This window comes from Apium graveolens, unplaced genomic scaffold, assembly GCF_009905375.1.
Source record: "Apium graveolens cultivar Ventura unplaced genomic scaffold, ASM990537v1 ctg5890, whole genome shotgun sequence".
Taxonomy (NCBI): Eukaryota; Viridiplantae; Streptophyta; class Magnoliopsida; order Apiales; family Apiaceae; genus Apium; species Apium graveolens.
The window spans coordinates 39,630-62,827 of record NW_027419138.1 but is presented as its reverse complement, the minus strand read 5'-3'; the positions used below and the strand labels follow the sequence as shown (position 1 = coordinate 62,827).

At 32.1% G+C, this 23,198-nt stretch overlaps 2 protein-coding genes across 2 annotated transcripts; both read left to right on the top strand.

Moving 5' to 3' along the window:
* The first annotated feature begins 418 nt into the window (after positions 1-418).
* Positions 419-2,143, top strand: LOC141702918 (uncharacterized). Its single transcript, XM_074506505.1, has 4 exons — positions 419-594; positions 655-1,171; positions 1,332-1,620; positions 1,770-2,143. Exons 1-4 carry the CDS (start codon positions 419-421, stop codon positions 2,141-2,143), a joined length of 1,356 nt encoding a protein of 451 aa, XP_074362606.1.
* Positions 2,144-4,419: 2,276 nt separating this feature from the next.
* On the top strand, positions 4,420-22,971 carry LOC141702917 (uncharacterized). Its single transcript, XM_074506504.1, has 9 exons — positions 4,420-4,470; positions 5,602-5,711; positions 19,516-20,483; positions 20,662-20,918; positions 21,062-21,867; positions 21,965-22,064; positions 22,173-22,317; positions 22,412-22,670; positions 22,839-22,971. The coding sequence occupies exons 1-9, from the start codon at positions 4,420-4,422 to the stop codon at positions 22,969-22,971; spliced, it is 2,829 nt and encodes a 942-aa protein (XP_074362605.1).
* Positions 22,972-23,198: the final 227 nt, after the last annotated feature.

The window sequence follows — 23,198 nt, the reverse complement described above, 5'->3', positions numbered from 1 at the left end:
TCGACCGCTTCTGGTGGAATTGACCCGTACTAAATTCGACTATTTCTGGTTGAATTAACCAGTGCTCATTTCGGAAACCCTACCCCTTTCTCCATTCCAGTAGCCATTTTCTCCATTGTTTCTCCCTCCATACTTTCTCCCCATTTCACTACTTTTTTTGGTTTTCTACTAAAAATTACTTCTTCATGTGAGCATCTCAAATCTCAAATCATCAAGTAAGTGTAATTCTTTTACAGATTTTTGTTTTAAATAGTTTAATTGTGATAATCTTTATAAATTTGAGTAGATTAAATTTTTTTTCAAGAATAATGTGATTATTATTTGTTTATTTTTTGGTGACTAATATGGTATTTAATAATGAGATAATCTTAGTTTCCATAATTAAATTGGTAATTTATTTTTATTGATCATTTTGTAGATGACATCCGATCGTAGTTGGATTGGTCGTCATCGATTTAACGAGGCAAAATATTTAACGGAAGATTACAAAAATGGTGTGGATAATTTCATTAAATTTACTATTGAAAATCTTGATCCCGAAGACAACGGTCTTATAAGATGTCGGTGCAAAAATTGTGGTAATGAGTACTACAAGTATCCTAGTACCGTGAAAGTTGATTTGTATCGACATTGTATTATGTAATGGTATACTAGATGGGATTGTCATGGGGAAAAAGATGTGTTGCGCAATGATGTTGGAACGAGTTTTGGCAATACTAGCTACAAAGATAATGATATGTATGATGCACATGATGATGATTTTGAGGATTGTGAAGATTTTGATGAAGAACCGAATGCAAAAGCAAAAGAATTTAACGAGATGGTAAATACCGCTTCCGAACCAATATATCCAAATAATGCCAATTTTACAACATTGGAGTTTGTAATGGAGTTGCTTCGTTGGAAAAATAGGCATAATTGTAGTAATAATGGTTTTGATGACTTGCTACACCTCATTGGATTAGTATTCCCTAATGATCATAAGTTGCCTGAGAAGTACTACACTGTACGAAAGATGATTAGAGGATTGAACATGGAGTATGAAAAGATTGATGCTTGTGAGAATGATTGCATGTTATTCTACAAAGAACACAGTGAGAAGAACAAGTGTGATATATGCAAAAGAGACCGTTACAAAGTGCAAAAGGATCCTAAAAACAGAAGATCTCGCGTAAGATCTTGCGTTATTTTCCTATTACCACGAGATTGTAGCGTTTATTCATGGCTGAGAAAACTGCAAAATGTATGAGATGGCATCATGATAGAGTTGTTGTTGAAGGTCAATTAAGTCACCCAACAGATGGAGATGAATGGAAACAATTTGATCGTAGATTTACACGATTTTCAAAGAGATTAGAAATATTAGACTCGGACTATGTACTAATGGATTTGATCCCTTTCACGATGCTCATGCCAAGGAGTATACTGTATGGCCTGTGGTAATTGTTGTGTATAATCTTCCCCCCTCTATGTGTACTAAGGCTCCATACATGTTCATGCCTCTTCTTATTCCCGGACCAATGGATCCTACAAAAGACTTACATGTTTATCTTAGACCGCTAATTGATGAGTTGAAATTATTGTGGCATACCGGGGTGGAAACATATGACATATATTCACGTACAAATTTATGATGAAGGCTGCACTTTTATAGACAATTAGTGACTTTCCTGCACTTACCATGCTGAGTGGGTGGTCCACTAAGGGTACGTGTTTTATTTTATAAACACACATATGTTTATTTATTGAGTTTTTTACATATGTTTTAGGTAAATTGGCATATCCGGTTTGCATGGGAGAGGTAAAAGCTAAACAACTCAAACATGGTGGTAAATCTACTTTTTATGGCACTGCTCGGTATTTTTTGGAAGCAGATGATCCCCTGAGAAGGAGTACAAGGTTTAGAATTATTGAGACCCGAACATTCTGCGCTAAACATTCAGGATCTTTTGCAAAGACCATGTGCGAGCAGATACAATTCCCCCCTCCAGGAATGTCAACAAAGAGAAAACCAAGGGATTATGGTGTGACACATAATTGGACTCACAGTTCTCCATTTTTTGAGCTTCCATATTGGGAGACACTTAGCCTTCGTCACAACATTGACATTATGCACACTAAAAAAATATCTTTGACAACATAATCTACACAATTCTTGATGATGGAAAGAAGTCCAAAGAATACACAAAAGCGAAGAAAGATTGTAAAGAATTAAGTGTGCATCGTGATTTGTGGATTCAAGATGATGGTACGGAACCACATGCGTTATACGCTCTTTCCAAAGAACAAATTCATAAGCTGTTCAAGTGGATTGAAGAATTACAACCTCCAGATGGGTATGCCTCAAATATATCAAGGTGCGTAAATTGGAAAAAAAATTGCATTCGTGGGATGAAAGCACATGACTGTCACGTCTTCATGCAAAAGTTGTTGCCTATCATTTGTCGTGACTTACTTCCGAAATATGTAGCTGATCCTATTATTGAGTTGTGCAACTTCTTTCAAGATTTATGCTCGTCAAATACTCAAATACTCAAATATAGTGAGAATAATGTCAAAACTTGAAACTGTCTTCATTCCAGGGTTTTTTGATCCGATGGAGCACTTGCCACTCCATTTAGCTACCGAGTGTAAGTTGGGGGGTCCGGCTAATGGGCGTTGGATGTATTTTGTGGAGAGATACTTGCATAACCTGAAATTGAAAGTTGAAAACAAAGCTCGAGCAGAAGGTTCCATGGTACAACGCTATATTGAGGAGGAAAGTGTACACTTTTGCTCAGTATTTTTTAATTCAAAAGTTGTGTATGGTCAGTTACGTCGGAATGAGGCACCTCGAAAGTTTCATGATGTCGAATTGTTAGAAGTTTATACATATATGACACATCCTAGTCTACAAAGTAGAGATAGAATCTTGAATGGTGATGAACATGAACTTGTGGCATACTATGTTCTTATTAATTCACCGGAAGTTGGAAAGTACTTGCAGTAAGATTTTTCTAAACCCTCTTTACTTCAAAAATTAAGAATTTAGTTTACAACTTATTTTTTCTTATTTTTGAACAAAAAAATGTAGTGGATTCCAGAAGTTAGTGCAACAACATTACCCCCTTCTCAATGACACCGAAAAAGAACAATACCAAAAAGAAAATTTTAAAGATTGGTTTGAAAGAAGGGTATGTGTTTTGATTTATATATAAACACCTATACACATATTATATATATTTCTCATGCAATCTTTAAATTTATTCTTCTATTTATGTATCATGTCACACATGTTTTAGGTACAAGATGATGAAGAGCTCAAAAAGAAATTTATAGACCTAATAAGAGGTCCGATGTTTAAAGTGGAGTCTTATAAAGCGTGCAAATGCAATGGTTACAAATTTAGTTGCCCAAATGATAAGGAGCTCACTTCAACAAATTCCGGTATAGTTGTCATCGGTGAGACTTTTACTCATAATATTTGAAACATACTTTTTCTTTATCTTTTAATCAAAATTTTAAACAATTATAATTGTAGGGACTTCTTACAATGAAACTTATAGAAACTATTACAGAAGGCTGGAAGAAATTTTAAAACTCTTCTATCATAATGGACATCAAGTGATTGTCTTCAAGTGTCATTGGTTTGATCATACGACACATGTCAAAGTTGATAGACATCGGATGACTACCGTGGATGTCAAATCAAAACTAAATGTCGATGACGTGTTTGTGTTGGCTAGCCAAGCTCATCAAGTGTACTATGCACCAAATATTTAAAATGCAAAATCATCATGGTACACGGTTCTAACAACAAAGAGTCGATAAGTTGATGAAAGTGTGTCAATCAAGGAAGATATCAAAATCATCGATGATGCTTTACAAAATGAAGTGTCAAATGCTTCATCTTCCCATGTCGAAAGTGTTACTATTCGTGATCCTTCAAATTTTTTTGTTGATTTAAGGATGTTTGAAAATGACTACTCGATACATCATGATGATGAAGAAGAAAATAAAAATGATAAGGAAGCCGAAGATGAAGACGAAAAAAATGGAACGGAAAATGATGAATTTAGTGATGATGATGACTTGGTGTAATTCATTATTATTAATAAAATTTGTATCAAAACAATTGCTACTTTATTTATAATTTTTAAATTTGAAATTTAATTAAATTTTTGTAAATTTTTGTAAAGTGGATGATAGTGTTTGTATTTTGGTTGATAACAGGAGGTTTTATACAGAAGCTTAACTGGGAGAACACTCTGATTCATTTTTTTCAACCAAACAAGGTCTTATTGCATGACACGGCTAAATTCAACTATTATTAGCCGACTTAGTTTTTAGGTATATACTTTATTTACCCCCAAAATTTCAATTACATCGTTTCCCCTCTTTCTCTTCTTTCTTTCACGGCGCAGCTAGGGTTTACAAACGATGGCTGAAACCTCAAATCAGAGGCTGAAACTGGCGAGGCTAAGTACACAGGTGTTCTTTCTCTCTCTTTCTCTCTCTCTTACTCTCTCTCTGACTGTTTGTGTGTCTCTCGGACTGTATATATGTGTCACTTTGTTAATGTTCTCTTTGAAAGTGCCCCAAATTAGTATTTGTGTATAGTCAACATATACAGAACATCTGTGTAAAGTCAAAGCTGTGGTGGTTGACTCTATTTTGGCTGCTCAAAAGGCCTTTATTTGTTTTGTTAATTGTTGATTTTGGTTTAGTTGTTGTGGTTTTCGAATCTTTCGTGTGGTTTTAATTGTGAATTCTTTTATGGCCATGTGTGATTTAGTGATTTTGGGTGTTTGTTTAAAGTGATTCTGTTAGCAGATATGTAACTGGTTTAGGGCAGACTAAAAATTTGTCAACAACTTTCGGAGTAACTTGTGATTGTTAGTCTGAATTACTGTTATTAGTCTGAAAGAACAAGTATGGAGTTCCTCACCTGTAGAAAGGACGACCATTGAGTATGGTTGGTGAACCAGAGGCTTGTTTAAGAGCTCTACATTTAAAAACAAGCCTGTGTTTATAGGATAGTTTTCCCCAAACATGATAGTAGAAAACACATGGCATGTGAAATCCCTCGCATAATCATCCCCTTTTATCTCTGCAATTTTCCCACTATCCCCAACCACATTCTCCAAAGATTTGATTAGTTTGCTCCCGGAAACTAACACTATGCTTAGCATGTCCTGCGACCAATTATTACATAAGGTATATAATCTCAACTAGTCAATCAATAGATAATATAGAACTAAAGCTTATGAATAAGGAGTACGTTGACTTTGTCTACAAAAAGATTATGAGCAATGTTTTTTCTCTGGTGATACCAAACTTCCTGATTTGTTGTAATCAGACCTTTGCGTAGTAGAGGCCCCCTATCCTTCTGCAAGTAAGCAGGCTTTCCCAAGTCTAATGTTTTGCTTATATTAATTTCTCTCACCAAGACGGGATCTGCAATATACAGAATTTGTACCTTACCAAGTACAAAGGTGAAAGTTTTGCCTGCATTGTTGATTTACTAATATGAGTCTTTGACAAAGGTGTTAGCTTGTGATTCTTTTTATGCTATAAGACGAGTTAACATGATATCCTTGTTCCATTGTTATTTTTTTATAGGTGACATGGTCGAGCCCGAATTCGAAGAAGGGTAATGGAGATAAGGGTAAGGGAAACAAGAGGGTCAGGACCAATGAATACATCAAGAGATATGCTCATTATTATGAAAGGTTGGTTGTAAATGAAAAGTCAAGACAGAAAGCATTAGTAGATCTAAGCGAGATATAAAATAAGAAACTTCAGAAACTCGAGAAAAAATATTGTCAGCGAGAACACCCAAGCTTCTTTATGGAAGCTTGGGAGCAGATTTTTGAATGAAGGCGAGTGTTAAAATGGACTTATATTTATGGATATTCTATGCCACCAGAAGCATATACGAAAAAAAAACAAATTGATTAACCACAAGGTGAGTCTGAGGTGGCTTTGGAAAGGCTCCATGACTACGAAGAGAATAAGCTGCAAAAATACTTTAGGGATGAGGCTAGCTCAGAAGAATTTAATAAAAAAAATCGTAACGAGCTTATAAATTTAACAAAGGTAACTGGAAGATATTTTTCAAACTTTCTCAAAAGATTAGAAAATGGGCTATCTGAAGTTGATGTTACTCTAGTGAAAGAAAAACATGTCCAATTGACAGATGCCTGGCAATGTCAATATTGTAATATCTTAAATGATTGTGACCATAACATGTGCTAAGGGTGCTTGGTGCGTAAAGGGGGTTAAAACAGAGACACCAATCAAAACCTTTGAGGTAAGAGTTTCTTTAAGGTAGCGAGATAAAAAACAATTCTTATTTTTCAAGTCAGCTTAATTTAAGGGATTTAGTAAGTAGTTGTTATTGCTTTGTTTTCAAGTGAACTGGTTTTGTTTTTACCTTAAATTTTCATATTACTTAGATTTTGCTGTACTTATGTTAGACAATTCCTATATTTTGATGTTTGTTTGATTGGAATATTACTGTAGTAGAATTTCTTTGAAGTAATTTTAATTCTGCTACATCTCATATGAAAGTGGAAAACTACTTATAGGCTTATAACATTATGTGATAAGCTGGGCAGTAAAAAAAATTAAAATAGTCATGAAAATAGGGAATTCTGAGAATTGAACTCGGAATATCTCACTCCCTAAGCGAGAATCATACAACTAGACCAAATGCCATCATGGGTGCAAACCAAAAAATAGTTTAGAACATCTCTATCACCCCCAAAAGCAGAACAAGTAACACAAAAAGATTTGAAGCATCCCATTGTCTGGTATTTATCTTTAATGGAAAGGGTGTATGTCAGAGAGCATTATTTTGTAGCAAACAACATTAATTTGGCAGCAATTATTTTTCTAGCTAGCTTTCCTTTTTAGACGATTATTGGACAAACTATTTTGAAGTATTCATTATGGTTTCTCTTGTAATTAAATAGAACTGTACTTACATCATACCACTTTGTTTCTAACCGTTGGCTGTGGCCCGGGGGTCAAGCGTATTAGGATCTAAAATATTATTGTAAATTACAATTGAATATAGACATTAAGAAATTAATTTTTGACGAGGAGGCGAAGAGCTGCAAACGTCCATCAAATCTCCAACCACAAATGGATTAAGGTACCAATCCACTTCGAACACGTTCATTTATACAAACAGAAACATTGTCACACTACAGATGTCCAATTCCCTTCTCACAAATCAAATTATTATACATGTAAATGATGACATACCATTATTACATATTTGTAAAGTCTTAAATGAAACACATCAATTTCGTATTTATTTTTATTATTAAATTTCATATCCAGACTCGTTAGAAAATGCAGAGATAATTCAAAGCAGGAAGGAACATAGGAAAAACAAAAAGGAATATACGCGAGGGTGTTAAACAAAGTGAAGAATCTATAAACATAATGTTATACAATTTATGCATTTCGTCACATATATGTGCTTCTTTGATGTTTCAACCAATGTTTTAAGAGAATATTGTACACAAACCATAAGTATAAATTGATGTTGGTCGCTTCCACCGATTACACTAAAGGTTAGAGTAAGAGTGAACCCATGTAGTTTATGCAGGCTGCTTCTCCATTAGTTCCATCACAACACTTGAAAATCAATCCCAATTTCCCCTTGAGTTACCTCATGTATTCATCGTATCATTATTCATTTTACTAAGAGAGGACCGTCAAATAAATTTAATTAAACTGAATTTCTAAATTACAAGTCATTATATTTATCGAGTTTACTTACAATATCACCATCATGAAATAGAAATTTCAATCCCCTGCAGCTCCCAGTGTTATTTAGTATTAGACACCCGAGTTCATTCTAATATGTTAGACAAGTGGATGATTGATTTGATAAATTCTCATTTGACATGTAGTCATAATAAACTAGCATTTTCAAATAGTAGTTTGTAACACTCCTATACCACATTTGAATGTTGTAAAGTTATTTTTTAGTATCATAAGTAAAACTCATTACCCGTAGTCCACCCTTACATATCAAATGAAAATTTATAAAACCCCTTACACACACATTAGTGGATTAGAATGGAATTAGGATGTGAGATACCACATACCATATAGGCAACAAGGAGATTAAATGATTTTCCAAAGACCTCTTCATCAAATGAAAAATGGATTGAAATTAAAGTACCTAATAGCTACATTAACAAAATTAGGTAATTATTTTTCTACCATTGATACACATTTATATTAGAAACTAAAGTATGATAAATCATCACTTAAATATTTGAATTTTTGTTGGAAAAACTTAGAGAAAAAAAGACACTTACAGTTTGCAGAGAACTTGTACTGCTATTTTTACTTATTATAAAACTCAAGGTAAACTAGCCATTATATAGGCTTTACAAACATATTAAAACTAACTACTACCAAAACTAACCACTAATAATTAATGGGTAAATTATATTTCCATAATTTACTCCACTACCCCACTACTAAACAATTCTAATATAATATTTTTATCTAATAATTAATCTATTGCTAAATATCTAAAACATCTAATAATTAAATATAATTAACTAGACAATATTTGAAGCATAAATCTAACAGTTTCAATATAGTGATGTATCACGTGTACCCCACTATTATATTCACCAATGAATATACACAATTAAAATTGATAAACAGAAAAAAAAAATTATGGTAAAAAGACTTTGCAATCCCATCTCCCATATGGTTAAGGATCAGATTAGCTCAAGTTTCCAAATTATTAAAACAACTCATTGCATTTACAAATCCTCAATAATATAAATAACCAGTAATATAAAAGAAAATTGTATCACTAATTTTCTTCAATTAATATGCATTTCTATTTCTCTAAAACACAAAATCTATATAATCTAAGTATAGTTCATGAAATATCATCATCTTAAAAAAATTAATTTCAATATAATGATGTACCATGAACATCCTCAAATTATATGGATTTGATAAACTATAACACATTTTTGTTAACAAATTTAAATATTCTTACACTATCATTATATGAGAGGTCTTCTTACTATCATTCTATACAAGATTACATAAAAAAAAGGACACTGTATGATTTGCACGAACATAGATTGTGTACGTATTTATAGTAGAATAGAGGGATATGAAAAAAATAAGTCAATAACATTACCACTGATTTCAAAGTATAACATATGTTTACAACAGGATAACATCGAGGAAATACAAATTTTATAAATGCTCATTTAATTTGTGAAATCTATGTACAGCTCGAAAAATAAAGTACAATTTTTTACATATATTTATATATAATATAGTTGGACTTTTTGTTAAGACAATAATATGAAAGACACATTTTCTATTAAATAATATGCAATTTTAATTGATGAGAGGTATTTATATATTTAAAAATAAATTATTTAAATACAATGCACAATGCACAATATACTTATTTTTTGGATGTTTGGTACAATATAACTTAACAACAATATAAAATAAAAAATTTTAAATATTATGCAATTTTGGATAGTAACCGATAGTATATCAAAAAATAAATGATTTTAGTAGTAAGGGACACATTTTTTTTACAAAAATGATAAGGACAAATATTAAATATGTAGTAATATATGAATATTTATCGATAATACATTTTTAAAATAAAACAATGATTTTTAGGTTATTAAGATATATGCATACTCATGATTTGGTGGTTCACCAAAAGGACATATGGACTTTTTTGAAACTGGACTATACAAGTGTCCCTAATGGAAGGGTAAATGACTAATTGTTAATTGGCTCAATACAATATTATTTTGATCTCTTTAGAAATAAATTGAATAGTCCTCTAAGTTTGCAAAGTTGTTTAATTAAAACTTGAATATCTTTTAATTCTAAATAAATTAAGATTTTAATGTTATTCAATCTTATATTTATGAGCATGAAGGCACAAAATTTAGCTGCATCAAGTCACCAATACCAAATTTTTCACAGAAGTTGTACACATATGCCTTGAATAAATGGATGCTCTATAATATTTAGAAGGCCGATCAATCAATGATATTATAACTATTTACTTGTCAAGCTTCTTTAGCTTCTTTACGAGCTATATTAAGGTTTGATCAATCAATGATATTATAACTATTTACTTGTCAAGCTTCTTTTGCTTCTTTACGAGCTAGATTTTAGTAATCATTGCCAATTTCCTAATATTGACTTTAAAGATTACCGTGATGAAGCCATTCATTATTTCTTCTAATAGCTTTTTTATACAAATTAACACATAATTAATATAATATATATTTTACTAATTAGAAAATCAAATAAATATATCTGGGTATTAAAGTATGGCCATGACTTTTAAAGGTCATATATAGAGGGAAATGGTGATAACTTATATAAGATTTTATCATGGTATTGTTGTTTAATCGTAGAAACTTTCTTGTGATTGTCGAGAGAATACAAAAATCAATAATGATACACGTGTAGTCTTCAAAACATGTTGGATGCATTTATCATCTAAATCATAGAACACAAACTTTCGATGTTTGTACGTACAGTTGGAGCATACTACTGAGTACTTGTAAGCGTCCTTGCAAGCATGAGTTTTGTTGGATATGCCTAAGATCATGGAATGCACATGATCCTAAGGCGTGTAACTGTTATTAGGAGACTGTGAGGAGAGCATAATGTGAAGTTGTTAGACTTAGAGCATCGGCTCACGAATACATCAAGAGATATGCTCAATTTTATGAAAGGTGGGCTATAAATGAAAAGTCAAGAGAGAAAGCATTATCAGATCTAAGCGAGATAAAAAAAGAAACTTCAGAAACTCGAACCTGGAGAAAAAACATTGTTAGTGAGAACACCTAAGCTTTTTTACGGAAGCTTGGTAGCAAATTTTTTAATAAAGACGAGTATTAAAATGGACTTATATTTATGGATATTCTCTGCCACGAGAAGCATATACGAAAACAAAGGTATTTGAGTAACTACAAGGTGAGGCTGAGGTGGCTTTAGAAAGGCTCCATGATTATGCAGAGAATAAGTTGCAAAAATACTTTAGGGATGAGGCTAGTTCAGAAGAATTTATTAAAAAAATTCGTAAGGAGATTATAAATTTAACTAAGGTAACTGGAAGATATTTTTCGAACTTTCTCAAAGGATTAGAAAATGGGCTATCTGAAGTTGATGTTACTCCAGTGAAAGAAAATCATGTCCAATTGACAGATGCCTGGAAGTGTCAATACTGTACTGCCCTAAATGATTGTGACCATAATATGTGCTAAAGGTGCTTGGTGCGTAAAGGGGGCTAAAACAGAGACACCATTCAAGAATTTCGAGGTAAGAGTCTCTTTAAGGCAGCGAGATAAAAAAATTTCATATTTTTCAACTCAGCTTAATTTAAGAGATTTAATAAGTAGTTGCTACCGCTTTGTTTGCAAGTGAACTGGTTTTGTTTTTACCTTAAATTTTCATATTACTTAGATTTTGTTTTCCTTATATTAGACAATTCCTATATTTTAATGTTTGTTTGATTCGAATGTGAGGGAAAATAGGGAATTCTGAGAATTGAAGTATTCATTATGGTTCTCTTGTAATTCACTAGAACTGCACTTACCTCATACCTTTTTGTTTCTAACCATTTGTTGTGGCCTAGGGGTCAAGCGTATTAGGATCTAAAATATTATTGTAAATTACAACTGAATATTGACATTAAGAAATTGATTTTTGATGAGGAGCCGAAGGGATACAAACGTCCATCACATCTCGAACCATAAATCGATTAAGCTACCAATCCACTTCGAACACGTTCATTTAATACAAACAGATACATCCTCAGACTACACATGTCCAATTCCCCGTTCACAATTCAAATTATTATACATGAAATGGCGACATACTATTATTACATATTATTAAAGTGTTAAATGAAATCCATCACTTTCGTATTCTTCTTTATATCTAAATTTCACATCTAGACTCGCTATAAAATGCAGACATAATTCAAAGCAGAAAGGAACATAGGCAAAAACAGAAAGGAATATACCGGAGGTTGTTAAATAAAGTGAAGAATCTATAAACATAATGTTATACAATTTATACATTCAGTCACATATATTTGCTTCTTTGATGTTTCAATCAATTTTTTAAGAGAATATTGTACACGAACCATAAGTATAAATTGGTCGTGGTCTCTTCCATGGATTACACTTAAGACTAGAGCAAGACTGAACCCGAGTAGTTTATGCAGACTACTTCTCCATTGGTTGCATGACAACACTGGCAAATCAATCCCAACATTCCCTATAATTTCGAGTTACCTCCTCTATTGTAATATCCGGGACATAACGTCTAACTATTTCTATCAATAAATAATTATTATGTGATTATTATATGATTATTATGTGATTTTTGGTGAATTATCTCATGATTGGTGTTGTTATATGGATGTTTATATGTGGTAGAGAATAGGCATGTTAATTTGATTATGTCCAGAATAAAATATAGATAATTATGGTATTTTTCTGGTAATTTTTGGATTGTTATACGATTTTATAATGATTTATGATTTTATTAATTATTTTCTGAATAATTACAAAACTATTTTATAAAGCCCGGAATCGTCCAACTTCAACCGTTTTTGCGTTTTTACAACCTGAAACTCTTCAAAAAATTCCTTCCTAACCCAATCTGATAATTCCTGACATTTTCCGTGATTTGACTTTTTTGTTCGGATTACGGTTTGACCTGTACGTGTCCCGGCGCAAAATTTTCGATACTATAACCATTTCGATAACATTATCTTTAGATAAAGTGTTTTATAAGAAGCCCGGTCTTGATAATTATCCAAAAGTTTTAATAGTTATCCAAAATTTTTGATAATTATCCAAAACAGGTTGATAGTTATCGAAAATATTGTCCAATCGGATCGTTTTTGCAGTTACTTAGCGGCAAAGTAACTTATTTTTTTATCCAATATGATCCAACACGTATTAATATTCCATAAATATAAATAGCCTATTTATTATTTCATTTTATTCATATAATCATAATAGATCAGTAAAAATATAGAAAATACAGAGAAAACTCTGTAAAATCGTCACGTTCTTCAGAATCAAACTCAAATTCGAAAGCGTTATCGAACTCGGAATCAAGCGTGCCATATACCAAATCGAAGCTCTCGAAAAGTTCATTCATAATCAATCATCCATTTCAGTGCAGAAATCTAGGTGATTTTCTTATTTAATTGTTTTAATTCGAATTAATTAATGATTAAAATAGGAATTTTTGATGTTGATATTTTTTATATAATTGATGATTGTATCTTGTAGATAATTTTATCTTTTTCATTTTGGTATATTATATGTCAAATTTGGAGTTCATTAACATGTAGAAAAGTTGGTTTGATCTTCGAGTTTGAATGTTCTTTGTGTTCTTGAAAAAATTAATCGGAAAATTCATGTTTTGGCTGGATTTTTAAACCCGTTAAATCTGGGCATGTTTGCAGACTGTAGAGATGTAGATCATCTCACCAGCAATCAAACCATGCTAAAATTTTGTCTATTGGATGTCGACTGAAAGTCATCAGAAAATCTGACATCACCAGCGACGTGAATCTTAGACTCATGAAAGCAGTGATATCAATATGCTTGAACTTTTGTTTAGATTTGCAAAGTTAATTTCATTTGATTACTTGTTATATTTTGTGTAAGACAACGCTTTTAAGAACCAAGCTTCATTAAAATATCATGTCTTTAATACTAAAACAATGCTTTCAAACATAAAACTTTGGTGCAAAATTAACTCTCACAACACTAGTAAACCATTGTCTATATAATATTAAGATATTGTATCAAAGGTATTCATGCAATACATTTGGACAAATAAACAGTTGTATGTATCTGATCATGCCATACATTAAAATCCAAAACTGTTGTGTGCAGAAATTTATTACAAGAGTTCTACGAGCTCAATTTCATTTTTGTTGTCTATCTGAATACACAACAACGTTTATACAACAGTAAGTGTTGTAGGATTGGTTTTAATGTTATACCTTACACAACGGTTTTCTAAGTTTGTGAGAACACTTGAGTAATGTCGCTTGTTACGATGAAAACAAGCAAAAAACGTTGTCTTTTCTGGATGTAATACAACGGGCTTAATCCATAATCATTGTCTGTATAATCTCAGACAATGTTTTTTAGCCGTTGTCTGATCCAACTAACAGATGGCGGCTCAATAGTCAACGGAAAAATAGGGTATCAGACAACGGACATAAACCGTTGTTGAAGCTTGTTTTCCTTGTAGTGAGTTCATTAACATATAGAAAAGTTGGTTTGATCTTCGAGTTTGAATGTTGTTGGTGTTCTTGAAAAAATTAATCGGAAAATTCATGTTTTGGCCGGATTTTTAAACCCGTTAAATCTGGGCATGTTTGCAGACTGTAGAGATGTAGATCGTCTCACCAGCAATCAAACCATGCTAAAATTTTGTCTATTGGATGTCGACTGAAAGTCGTCAGAAAATCTGACATCACCGGCGACGTGAATTCCATTCAGTTTTCCGGCCGACTCGGGTATCGTTTACGACCTAAGAAACCACGATGATGTTCCTGCTCTACGCTCCTTTTAATCTGCATCTTTTGAGGGAATTCTGGACAGATTTTCGAGCTTGAGGTCGGCCGGCAATGGCTGCCGCCGGCGACCGAGGAAGAAGGTGGCAAATTTTTATAAAATTCGGGTATTTGAACGCTGTTATTTAATTATAAAATGACTAAGCTACCAATCCACTTCGAACACGTTTATTTAATACAAATAGAAACATCTACACACTACAGATGTCCAATTCCCTGCTCACAATTCAAATTATTATACATGTAAATGGCGACATACCATTATTACATATTTGTAAATTCTTAAATGAAACCCATCAATTTCTTATTCTTTTTTATTATTAAATTTCATATCCAAACTCACTAGAAAATGTAGACATAATTCAAAGCAGAAAGGAACATAAGAAAAAACAAAAAGGAATACACAGGATGTTGTTAAACAAAGTGAAGAATCTATAAACATAATATTATACAATTTATGCAGTCGGTCACATATATGTGCTTTTTTGATGTTCCAACCATTTTTTAGAGAATATTGTACACTGACCATAAGTATAAATTGATCTTGGTCGCTTCCATGGATTACACTAAAGGCTAGAGCAAGAGTGAACGCGTGTAGTTTATGTAGACAGCTTCTACATTAGTTCCATCACAACACTTGCAAATGAATCCCAGTTTTCCTTTGAGTTACCTCCTCTATTCATTGTATCATTATTTATTTTACTAAGAGAGGACTATCAAAAGAATTGAATTAAACTGAATTTTTAAATTATAAGGGATTATATTTATGGGGTTTACTTAGAGGCATATCACCATCATGAAGTAGAAACTTGAATCCCCTGTACTGCTAGTGTTATTTAGTATCAAACACCCGAGTTCATTCTAATATGTTGAAGCTTGGATAATTGATTTGGGAAATTCTCATTTGAAATGTAGTCATAATAAACTAGCATTTTCAAATAGTAGTTTGTAACACTCCTATAGGTCATTTGAATGTTGTCAAGGTATATTTTTTAGTATCATAAGTAAAACTCATTGTGAGGTAGTCCACCATTACATGTCAAATGAAAATTTATAAAACTCATTACACACACATTAGCCGATTAGAATGGAATTACGGGTGTGAGATACCAGATGACATAGAGTCAACAAGGAGATTAGATGATTTTCCAAAGACCTCTTTATCAAATGAAAAATTGATTGTGACCAAAGTACTTAATAGCCACATTAATAAAATTAGCTAATTATTTTTCTCCCATTGATGCATATTGATATTAGAAACTAAAGTATGATAAATTATCAATTAAATATTTGAATTTTGATATACTCATGTATCACCGGTACCCCACTATTATATTCACCTATGAATATAAACATACATGATTAAAATTGATAAACAGAAAATTAAAAATTATGGCAACAAGACTTTGCAATCCGATCTCCCCTATGGTTAAGGATCATATTAGCTCAAGTTTCCAAATTATTGAAACAACTTATTGCATTCACAAATCCTCCATAATATAACTAACCAGTAATATAAAAAAAATTATATCACTAATTTTCTTCAATTAATATGCATTTCTATTTCTATGAATACAACTGTTAACAAACGAAATCTATATAATCTAAGGATTGTTCATGAAACATCATCATCTTAAAAAATTAATTTCAATATAATGATGTACCATGAATATCCTCAAATTATATGGATTTGATAAACTATAACAAATTTTTGTTTACAAATTTGAATATTTTTACATTATCATTATATGAGAGGTCCTTTTACTATCATTCTATACAAGAATGTATAAACAAGGACACTCTTTGATTTGTAATTTGTATATGAGGAACATAGATTATGCAGGTATTTATAGTAGAATACAGGGATATGAAAAAATAAGTCAATAATATTACCAATGATTTCAAAGTATAACGTATGTTTACAGCTGGATAACATCCACCAAATACAAATTTCATAAATACTCATTTAATTTATGATATCTGTATACAGCTGGAAAAGTACAATTTTTTACATATATTTATATATAATATAGTTGGACTTTTTTGTTGGGCTTTAATCTGAGTTTGTGGGCTTCGCTATTTGTTTGTCCTTGTTGGTTGGGTTGATCTGCAAATGTGGAGTCTATATGTTGGACATAGTCAATGTATTCCTGGAGTCTTTTTAGGTGTTTATGAGGTGTTTATCAGTTACATTTGAATAATGAGTTGTAATAGGAAGTTAGTTGCCATGTTCTTCTAGTTTGTATGTAGCTAAGTCATTTGTTTCTGTTTATGCTTTTCATATATATGTACTGAGCACTCATATAATAAAAGTTAACACTTAGCATACATTGTGTATTTTCCGAGTTATTTCATTAAACTCTAACAAGTTTGATTGAACTGTATTCACTTATTCACAACAATTTTTGTTATGACCATAATATGAAAGACACATTTTTTATTAAAAATATGCAATTTTAATTGATGACAGGTATTTACATATTTAAAAAAAATTATTTGAATACAATGCACAATGCACAATATAATTTTTTTAATGTTATGTACAATGTAGCTTAACTACAATATAAACCAAACATTTTTAAATATTATGTAATTTTGGATAGTAAGAGATAGTATATCCAAAAATCAATTATTTTAGGAGTAAGGGGCACATTTTTTTTACAAAAAGGATAAGGACAAATATTAAATAAGTAGTAATATATGAATATGTATATTTATCCATAATATATTTTTAAAGTGAAATAATGATTTTTAGATTATTAACATATATGCATACCCATGATTTGTTGGTGGTTCACCAAAAGGACACATGAGTTATTTTGAAACTGGACTATACAAGTGTCCCTAATGAAAGGGTAATTGACTAATTGTTAATTGGCACAATAAAATATTATTTTAATCTCTTTAGAAATAAATTGAATAGTCCTTCAAGTTTGCAAAGTTGTTTAATTAAAACTTGAATATCTTTTAATTCTCAATAAATTAAGATTTGAATGTTATTTAATCTTATATTTATGAGCCTGAAGCCACAAAATTTAACTGCATCAACTCACCAATGCCAAATTTTTTACATAAGGTGTAGACACATGCCTTGAATAAATGGATGATCTCTAACATTTTGAAGGCCGATCAATTAATGATATTATAAATATTTACTTGTCAAGCTTCTTTAGCTTTTTTACGAGCTATATTAAGGTTTGATCAATCAATGATATTATAACTATTTACTTGTCAAGCTTCTTTGGCTTCTTTACGAGCTAGATTTTAGTAGTCATTGCCAATTTGCTATTATTTACTTTAAAGATTACCCTGATAAAGCCTTTCATTATTTCTTCTATTAGCTTTTTTATAAAACTTAACACATAATTAATATAACATATATTTTACTAATTAGAAAATCAAATAAATATATCTGAGTATTAAAGTGTGGCCATGTTTTTTAATGGTCATATATATAGGGAAATAGTGATAACTTATGTAAGATTTTATGATGGCATTGTTGTTAAATCACATAAACTTTCTTGTGATTGTCCACAGAATACAAAAATCTATAATGATATACGTGTAGTCTTCAAAATATCACTACAAGAGAATTAGTGTATTTTCAACCAATTAAATTTGACTGCACGTAAAGTCTACTATATTCGGTCGAATTTAGTAGGTGCGGCTAAATTCGACCAACATTTGGTCGAATTTAGCGGCAGTCGAAATAACCCGGTCGAATTTACGGTTATTTTCGACTAACTTCTCTTTTCGGTCGAATTTAGCACGACTGAATTTGGTCGAATTTAATAAGTGGGATCGGCGGGAAAAATTGCCGCCCTTTAATTTAAAATTTTCAGTGGGCAGGGAATTTCCCTCTAAAAAAAAATTTGAATAATTTCTGCTATTTTCGACCAACAACAGTCGAAATAATATAAATTCAACTGACCTTGGTGGAACGGAGATAAATTCGACCGTAGGCGGTTGAATATTATATTTTCGACCTAAGGTAGTTGAATTTATATAAATTCAACTGACCTTGGTAGAACAGAGATAAATTCGACCGTAGGCGGTTGAATATTCCTAAATTCGACTACAGTGGGAAGCATTTATTGACATACTAAATTGAACCGTGTCTGGTGGAATTAAATCTTACTATATTCGACCAGCTGCGGTTGAATGTAAATAAATACAACTATAACTAGTAGCATAAATATAAATTCGACTGATTTTAGGGCGTTACTAAATTCGACCGCTTCTGGTGGAATTGACCCGTACTAAATTCGACTATTTCTGGTTGAATTAACCCGTGCTCATTTCGGAAACCCTACCCCTTTCTCCATTCCAGTAGCCGTTTTCTCCATTGTTTCTCCCTTCATACTTTCTCCCCATTTCACTACTTTTTTTGGTTTTCTACTAAAAATTACTTCTTCATGTGAGCATCTCAAATCTCAAATCATCAAGTAAGTGTAATTCTTTTACAGATTTTTGTTTTAAATAGTTTAATTGTGATAATCTTTATAAATTTGAGTAGATTAAATTTTTTTTCAAGAATAATGTGATTATTATTTGTTTATTTTTTGGTGACTAATATGGTATTTAATAATGAGATAATCTTAGTTTCCATAATTAAATTGGTAATTTATTTTTATTGATCATTTTATAGATGACATCCGATCGTAGTTGGATTGGTCGTCATCGATTTAACGAGGCAAAATATTTAACGGAAGATTACAAAAATGGTGTGGATAATTTCATTAAATTTACTATTGAAAATCTTGATCCGAAGACAACGGTCTTATAAGATGTCGGTGCAAAAATTGTGGTAATGAGTACTACAAGTATCCTAGTACCGTGAAAGTTGATTTGTATCGACATTGTATTATGTAATGGTATACTAGATGGGATTGTCATGGGGAAAAAGATGTGTTGCGCAATGATGTTGGAACGAGTTTTGGCAATACTAGCTACAGAGATGATGATATGTATGATACACATGATGATGATTTTGAGGATTGTGAAGATTTTGATGAAGAACCGAATGCAAAAGCAAAAGAATTTAACGAGATGGTAAATACCGCTTCCGAACCAATATATCCAAATAATGCCAATTTTACAATATTGGAGTTTATAATGGAGTTGCTTCATTGGAAAAATAGGCATAATTGTAGTAATAATGGTTTTGATGACTTGCTACACCTCATTGGATTAGTATTCCCTAATGATCATAAGTTGCCTGAGAAGTACTACACTGTACGAAAGATGATTAGAGGATTGAACATGGAGTATGAAAAGATTGATGCTTGTGAGAATGATTGCATGTTATTCTACAAGGAACACAGTGAGAAGACCAAGTGTGATATATGCAAAAGAGACCGTTACAAAGTGCAAAAGGATCCTAAAAAACAGAAGATCTCGCGTAAGATCTTGCGTTATTTTCCTATTACCACGAGATTGCAGCGTTTATTCATGGCTGAGAAAACTGCAAAATGTATGAGATGGCATCATGATAGAGTTGTTGTTGAAGGTCAATTAAGTCACCCAGCAGATGGAGATGAATGGAAACAATTTGATCGTAGATTTACACGATTTTCAAAGAGATTAGAAATGTTAGACTCGGACTATGTACTAATAGGATTTGATCCCTTTCACGATGCTCATGCCAAGGAGTATACTGTATGGCCTGTGGTGATTGTTGTGTATAATCTTCCCCCCTCTATGTGTACTAAGGCTCCATACATGTTCATGCCTCTTCTTATTCCTGGACCAATAGATCCTACAAAAGACTTACATGTTTATCTTAGACCGCTAATTGATGAGTTGAAATTCTTGTGGCATACCGGGGTGGAAACATATGACATATATTCACGTACAAATTTATGATGAAGGCTGCACTTTTATAGACAATTAGTGACTTTCCTGCACTTGCCATGCTGAGTGGGTGGTCCACTAAGGGTACGTGTTTTATTTTATAAACACACATATGTGCACATATTTTATATAATTTCACATATGTTTATTTATTGAGTTTTTTACATATGTTTTAGGTAAGTTAGCATGTCCGGTTTGCATGGGAGAGGTAAAAGCTAAACAACTCAAACATGGTGGTAAATCTACTTTTTATGGCACTGCTCGGTATTTTTTGGAAGCAGATGATCCCCTGAGAAGGAGTACAAGGGTTGGAATTATTGAGACCCGAACATTCTGCGCTAAACATTCAGGATCTTTTGCAAAGACCATGTGCGAGCAGATACAATTCCCCCCTTCAGGAAAGTCAACAAAGAGAAAACCAAGGGATTATGGTGTGACACATAATTGGACTCACAGTTCTCCATTTTTTGAGCTTCCATATTGGGAGAAACTTAGCCTTCATCACAACATTGACATTATGCACACTGAAAAAATATCTTTGACAACATAATCTACACAATTCTTGATGATGGAAAGAAGTCCAAAGAATACACAAAAGCGAGGAAAGATTGTAAAGAATTAAGTGTGCATCGTGATTTGTGGATTCAAGATGATTGTACGGAACCACATGCGCTATACGCTCTTTCCAAAGAACAAATTCATAAGCTGTTCAAGTGGATTGAAGAATTACAACCTCCAGATGGGTATGCCTCGAATATATCAAGGTGCGTAAATTGGAAAAAAAATTGCATTCGTGGGATGAAAGCACATGACTGTCACGTCTTCATGCAAAAGTTGTTGCCTATCATTTGTCGTGACTTACTTCCGAAACATGTAGCTGATCCTATTATTGAGTTGTGCAACTTCTTTCAAGATTATGCTCGTCAAATACTCAAATACTCAAATATAGTGAGAATAATGTCAAAACTTGAAACTGTCTTCATTCCAGGGTTTTTTGATCCGATGGAGCACTTGCCACTCCATTTAGCTACCGAGTGTAAGTTGGGGGGTCCGGCTAATGGGCGTTGGATGTATTTTGTGGAGAGATACTTGCATAACCTGAAATTGAAAGTTGGAAACAAAGCTCGAGCAGAAGGTTCCATGGCACAACGCTATATTGAGGAGGAAAGTGTACACTTTTGCTCAGTATTTTTTAATTCAAAAGTTGTGTATGGTCAGTTACGTCGGAATGAGGCACCTCGAAAGTTTCATGATGTCGAATTGTTAGAAGTTTATACATATATGACACATCCTAGTCTACAAAGTAGAGATAGAATCTTGAATGGTGATGAACATGAACTTGTGGCATACTATGTTCTTATTAATTCATCGGAAGTTGGAAAGTACTTGCAATAAGATTTTTCTAAACCCTCTTTACTTCAAAAATTAAGAATTTAGTTTACAACTTATTTTTTCTTATTTTTGAACAAAAAAATGTAGTGGATTCCAGAAGTTAGTGCAACAACATTACCCCCTTCTCAATGACACCGAAAAAGAACAATACCAAAAAGAAAATTTTAAAGATTGGTTTGAAAGAAGGGTATGTGTTTTGATTTATATATAAACACCTATACACATATTATATATATTTCTCATGCAATCTTTAAATTTATTCTTATATTTATGTATCATGTCACACATGTTTTAGGTACAAGATGATGAAGAGCTCAAAAAGAAATTTCTAGACCTAATAAGAGGTCCGATGTTTAAAGTGGAGTCTTATAAAGCGTGCAAATGCAATGGTTACAAATTTAGTTGCCCAAATGATAAGGAGCTCACTTCAACAAATTCCGGTATAGTTGTCATCGGTGAGACTTTTACTCATAATATTTGAAACATACTTTTTCTTTATCTTTTAATCAAAATTTTAAACAATTATAATTGTAGGGACTTCTTACAATGAAACTTATAGAAACTATTACGGAAGGGTGGAAGAAATTTTAAAACTCTTCTATCATAATGGACATCAAGTGATTGTCTTCAAGTGTCATTGGTTTGATCATACGACACATGTCAAAGTTGATAGACATCGGATGACTACCGTGGATGTCAAATCAAAACTAAATGTTGATGACGTGTTTGTGTTGGCTAGCCAAGCTCATCAAGTGTACTATGCACCAAATATTTTAAATGCAAAATCATCATGGTACACGGTTCTAACAACAAAGAGTCGATAAGTTGATGAAAGTGTGTCAACCAAGGAAGATATCAAAATCATCGATGATGCTTTACAAAATGAAGTGTCAAATGCTTCATCTTCCCATGTCGAAAGTGTTACTATTCGTGATCCTTCAAATTTTTTTGTTGATTTAAGGATGTTTGAAAATGACTACTCGATACATCATGATGATGAAGAAGAAAGTAAAAATGATAAGGAAGTCGAAGATGAAGACGAAGAAAATGGAACGGAAAATGATGAATTTAGTGATGATGATGACTTGGTGTAATTCATTATTATTAATAAAATTTGTATCAAAACAATTGCTACTTTATTTATAATTTTTAAATTTGAAATTTAATTAAATGTTTGTAAATTTTTGTAAAGTGGATGATAATGTTTGTATTTTGGTTGATAACAGGAGGTTTTATACAGAAGCTTAACTGGGATAACACTCTGATTCATTTTTTTCAACCAAACAAGGTCTTATTGCACGACATGGCTAAATTCAACTAT

What these genes read in the sequence shown, in the direction of transcription:
- LOC141702918 (XM_074506505.1), top strand. Translation starts at nt 419, where the DNA reads ATGACATCCGATCGTAGTTGGATTGGTCGTCATCGATTTAACGAGGCA. An exon ending in TGTGGTAATGAGTACTACAA is followed by an intron (nt 595 to 654) that starts GTATCCTAGTAC and finishes ATGGTATACTAG; the next exon opens with ATGGGATTGTCATGGGGAAA. An exon ending in AACATATGACATATATTCAC is followed by an intron (nt 1,621 to 1,769) that starts GTACAAATTTAT and finishes CATATGTTTTAG; the next exon opens with GTAAATTGGCATATCCGGTT.
- LOC141702917 (XM_074506504.1), top strand. Translation starts at nt 4,420, where the DNA reads ATGGCTGAAACCTCAAATCAGAGGCTGAAACTGGCGAGGCTAAGTACA. An exon ending in AACATATGACATATATTCAC is followed by an intron (nt 20,484 to 20,661) that starts GTACAAATTTAT and finishes CATATGTTTTAG; the next exon opens with GTAAGTTAGCATGTCCGGTT. An exon ending in AAGATTGGTTTGAAAGAAGG is followed by an intron (nt 22,065 to 22,172) that starts GTATGTGTTTTG and finishes CACATGTTTTAG; the next exon opens with GTACAAGATGATGAAGAGCT.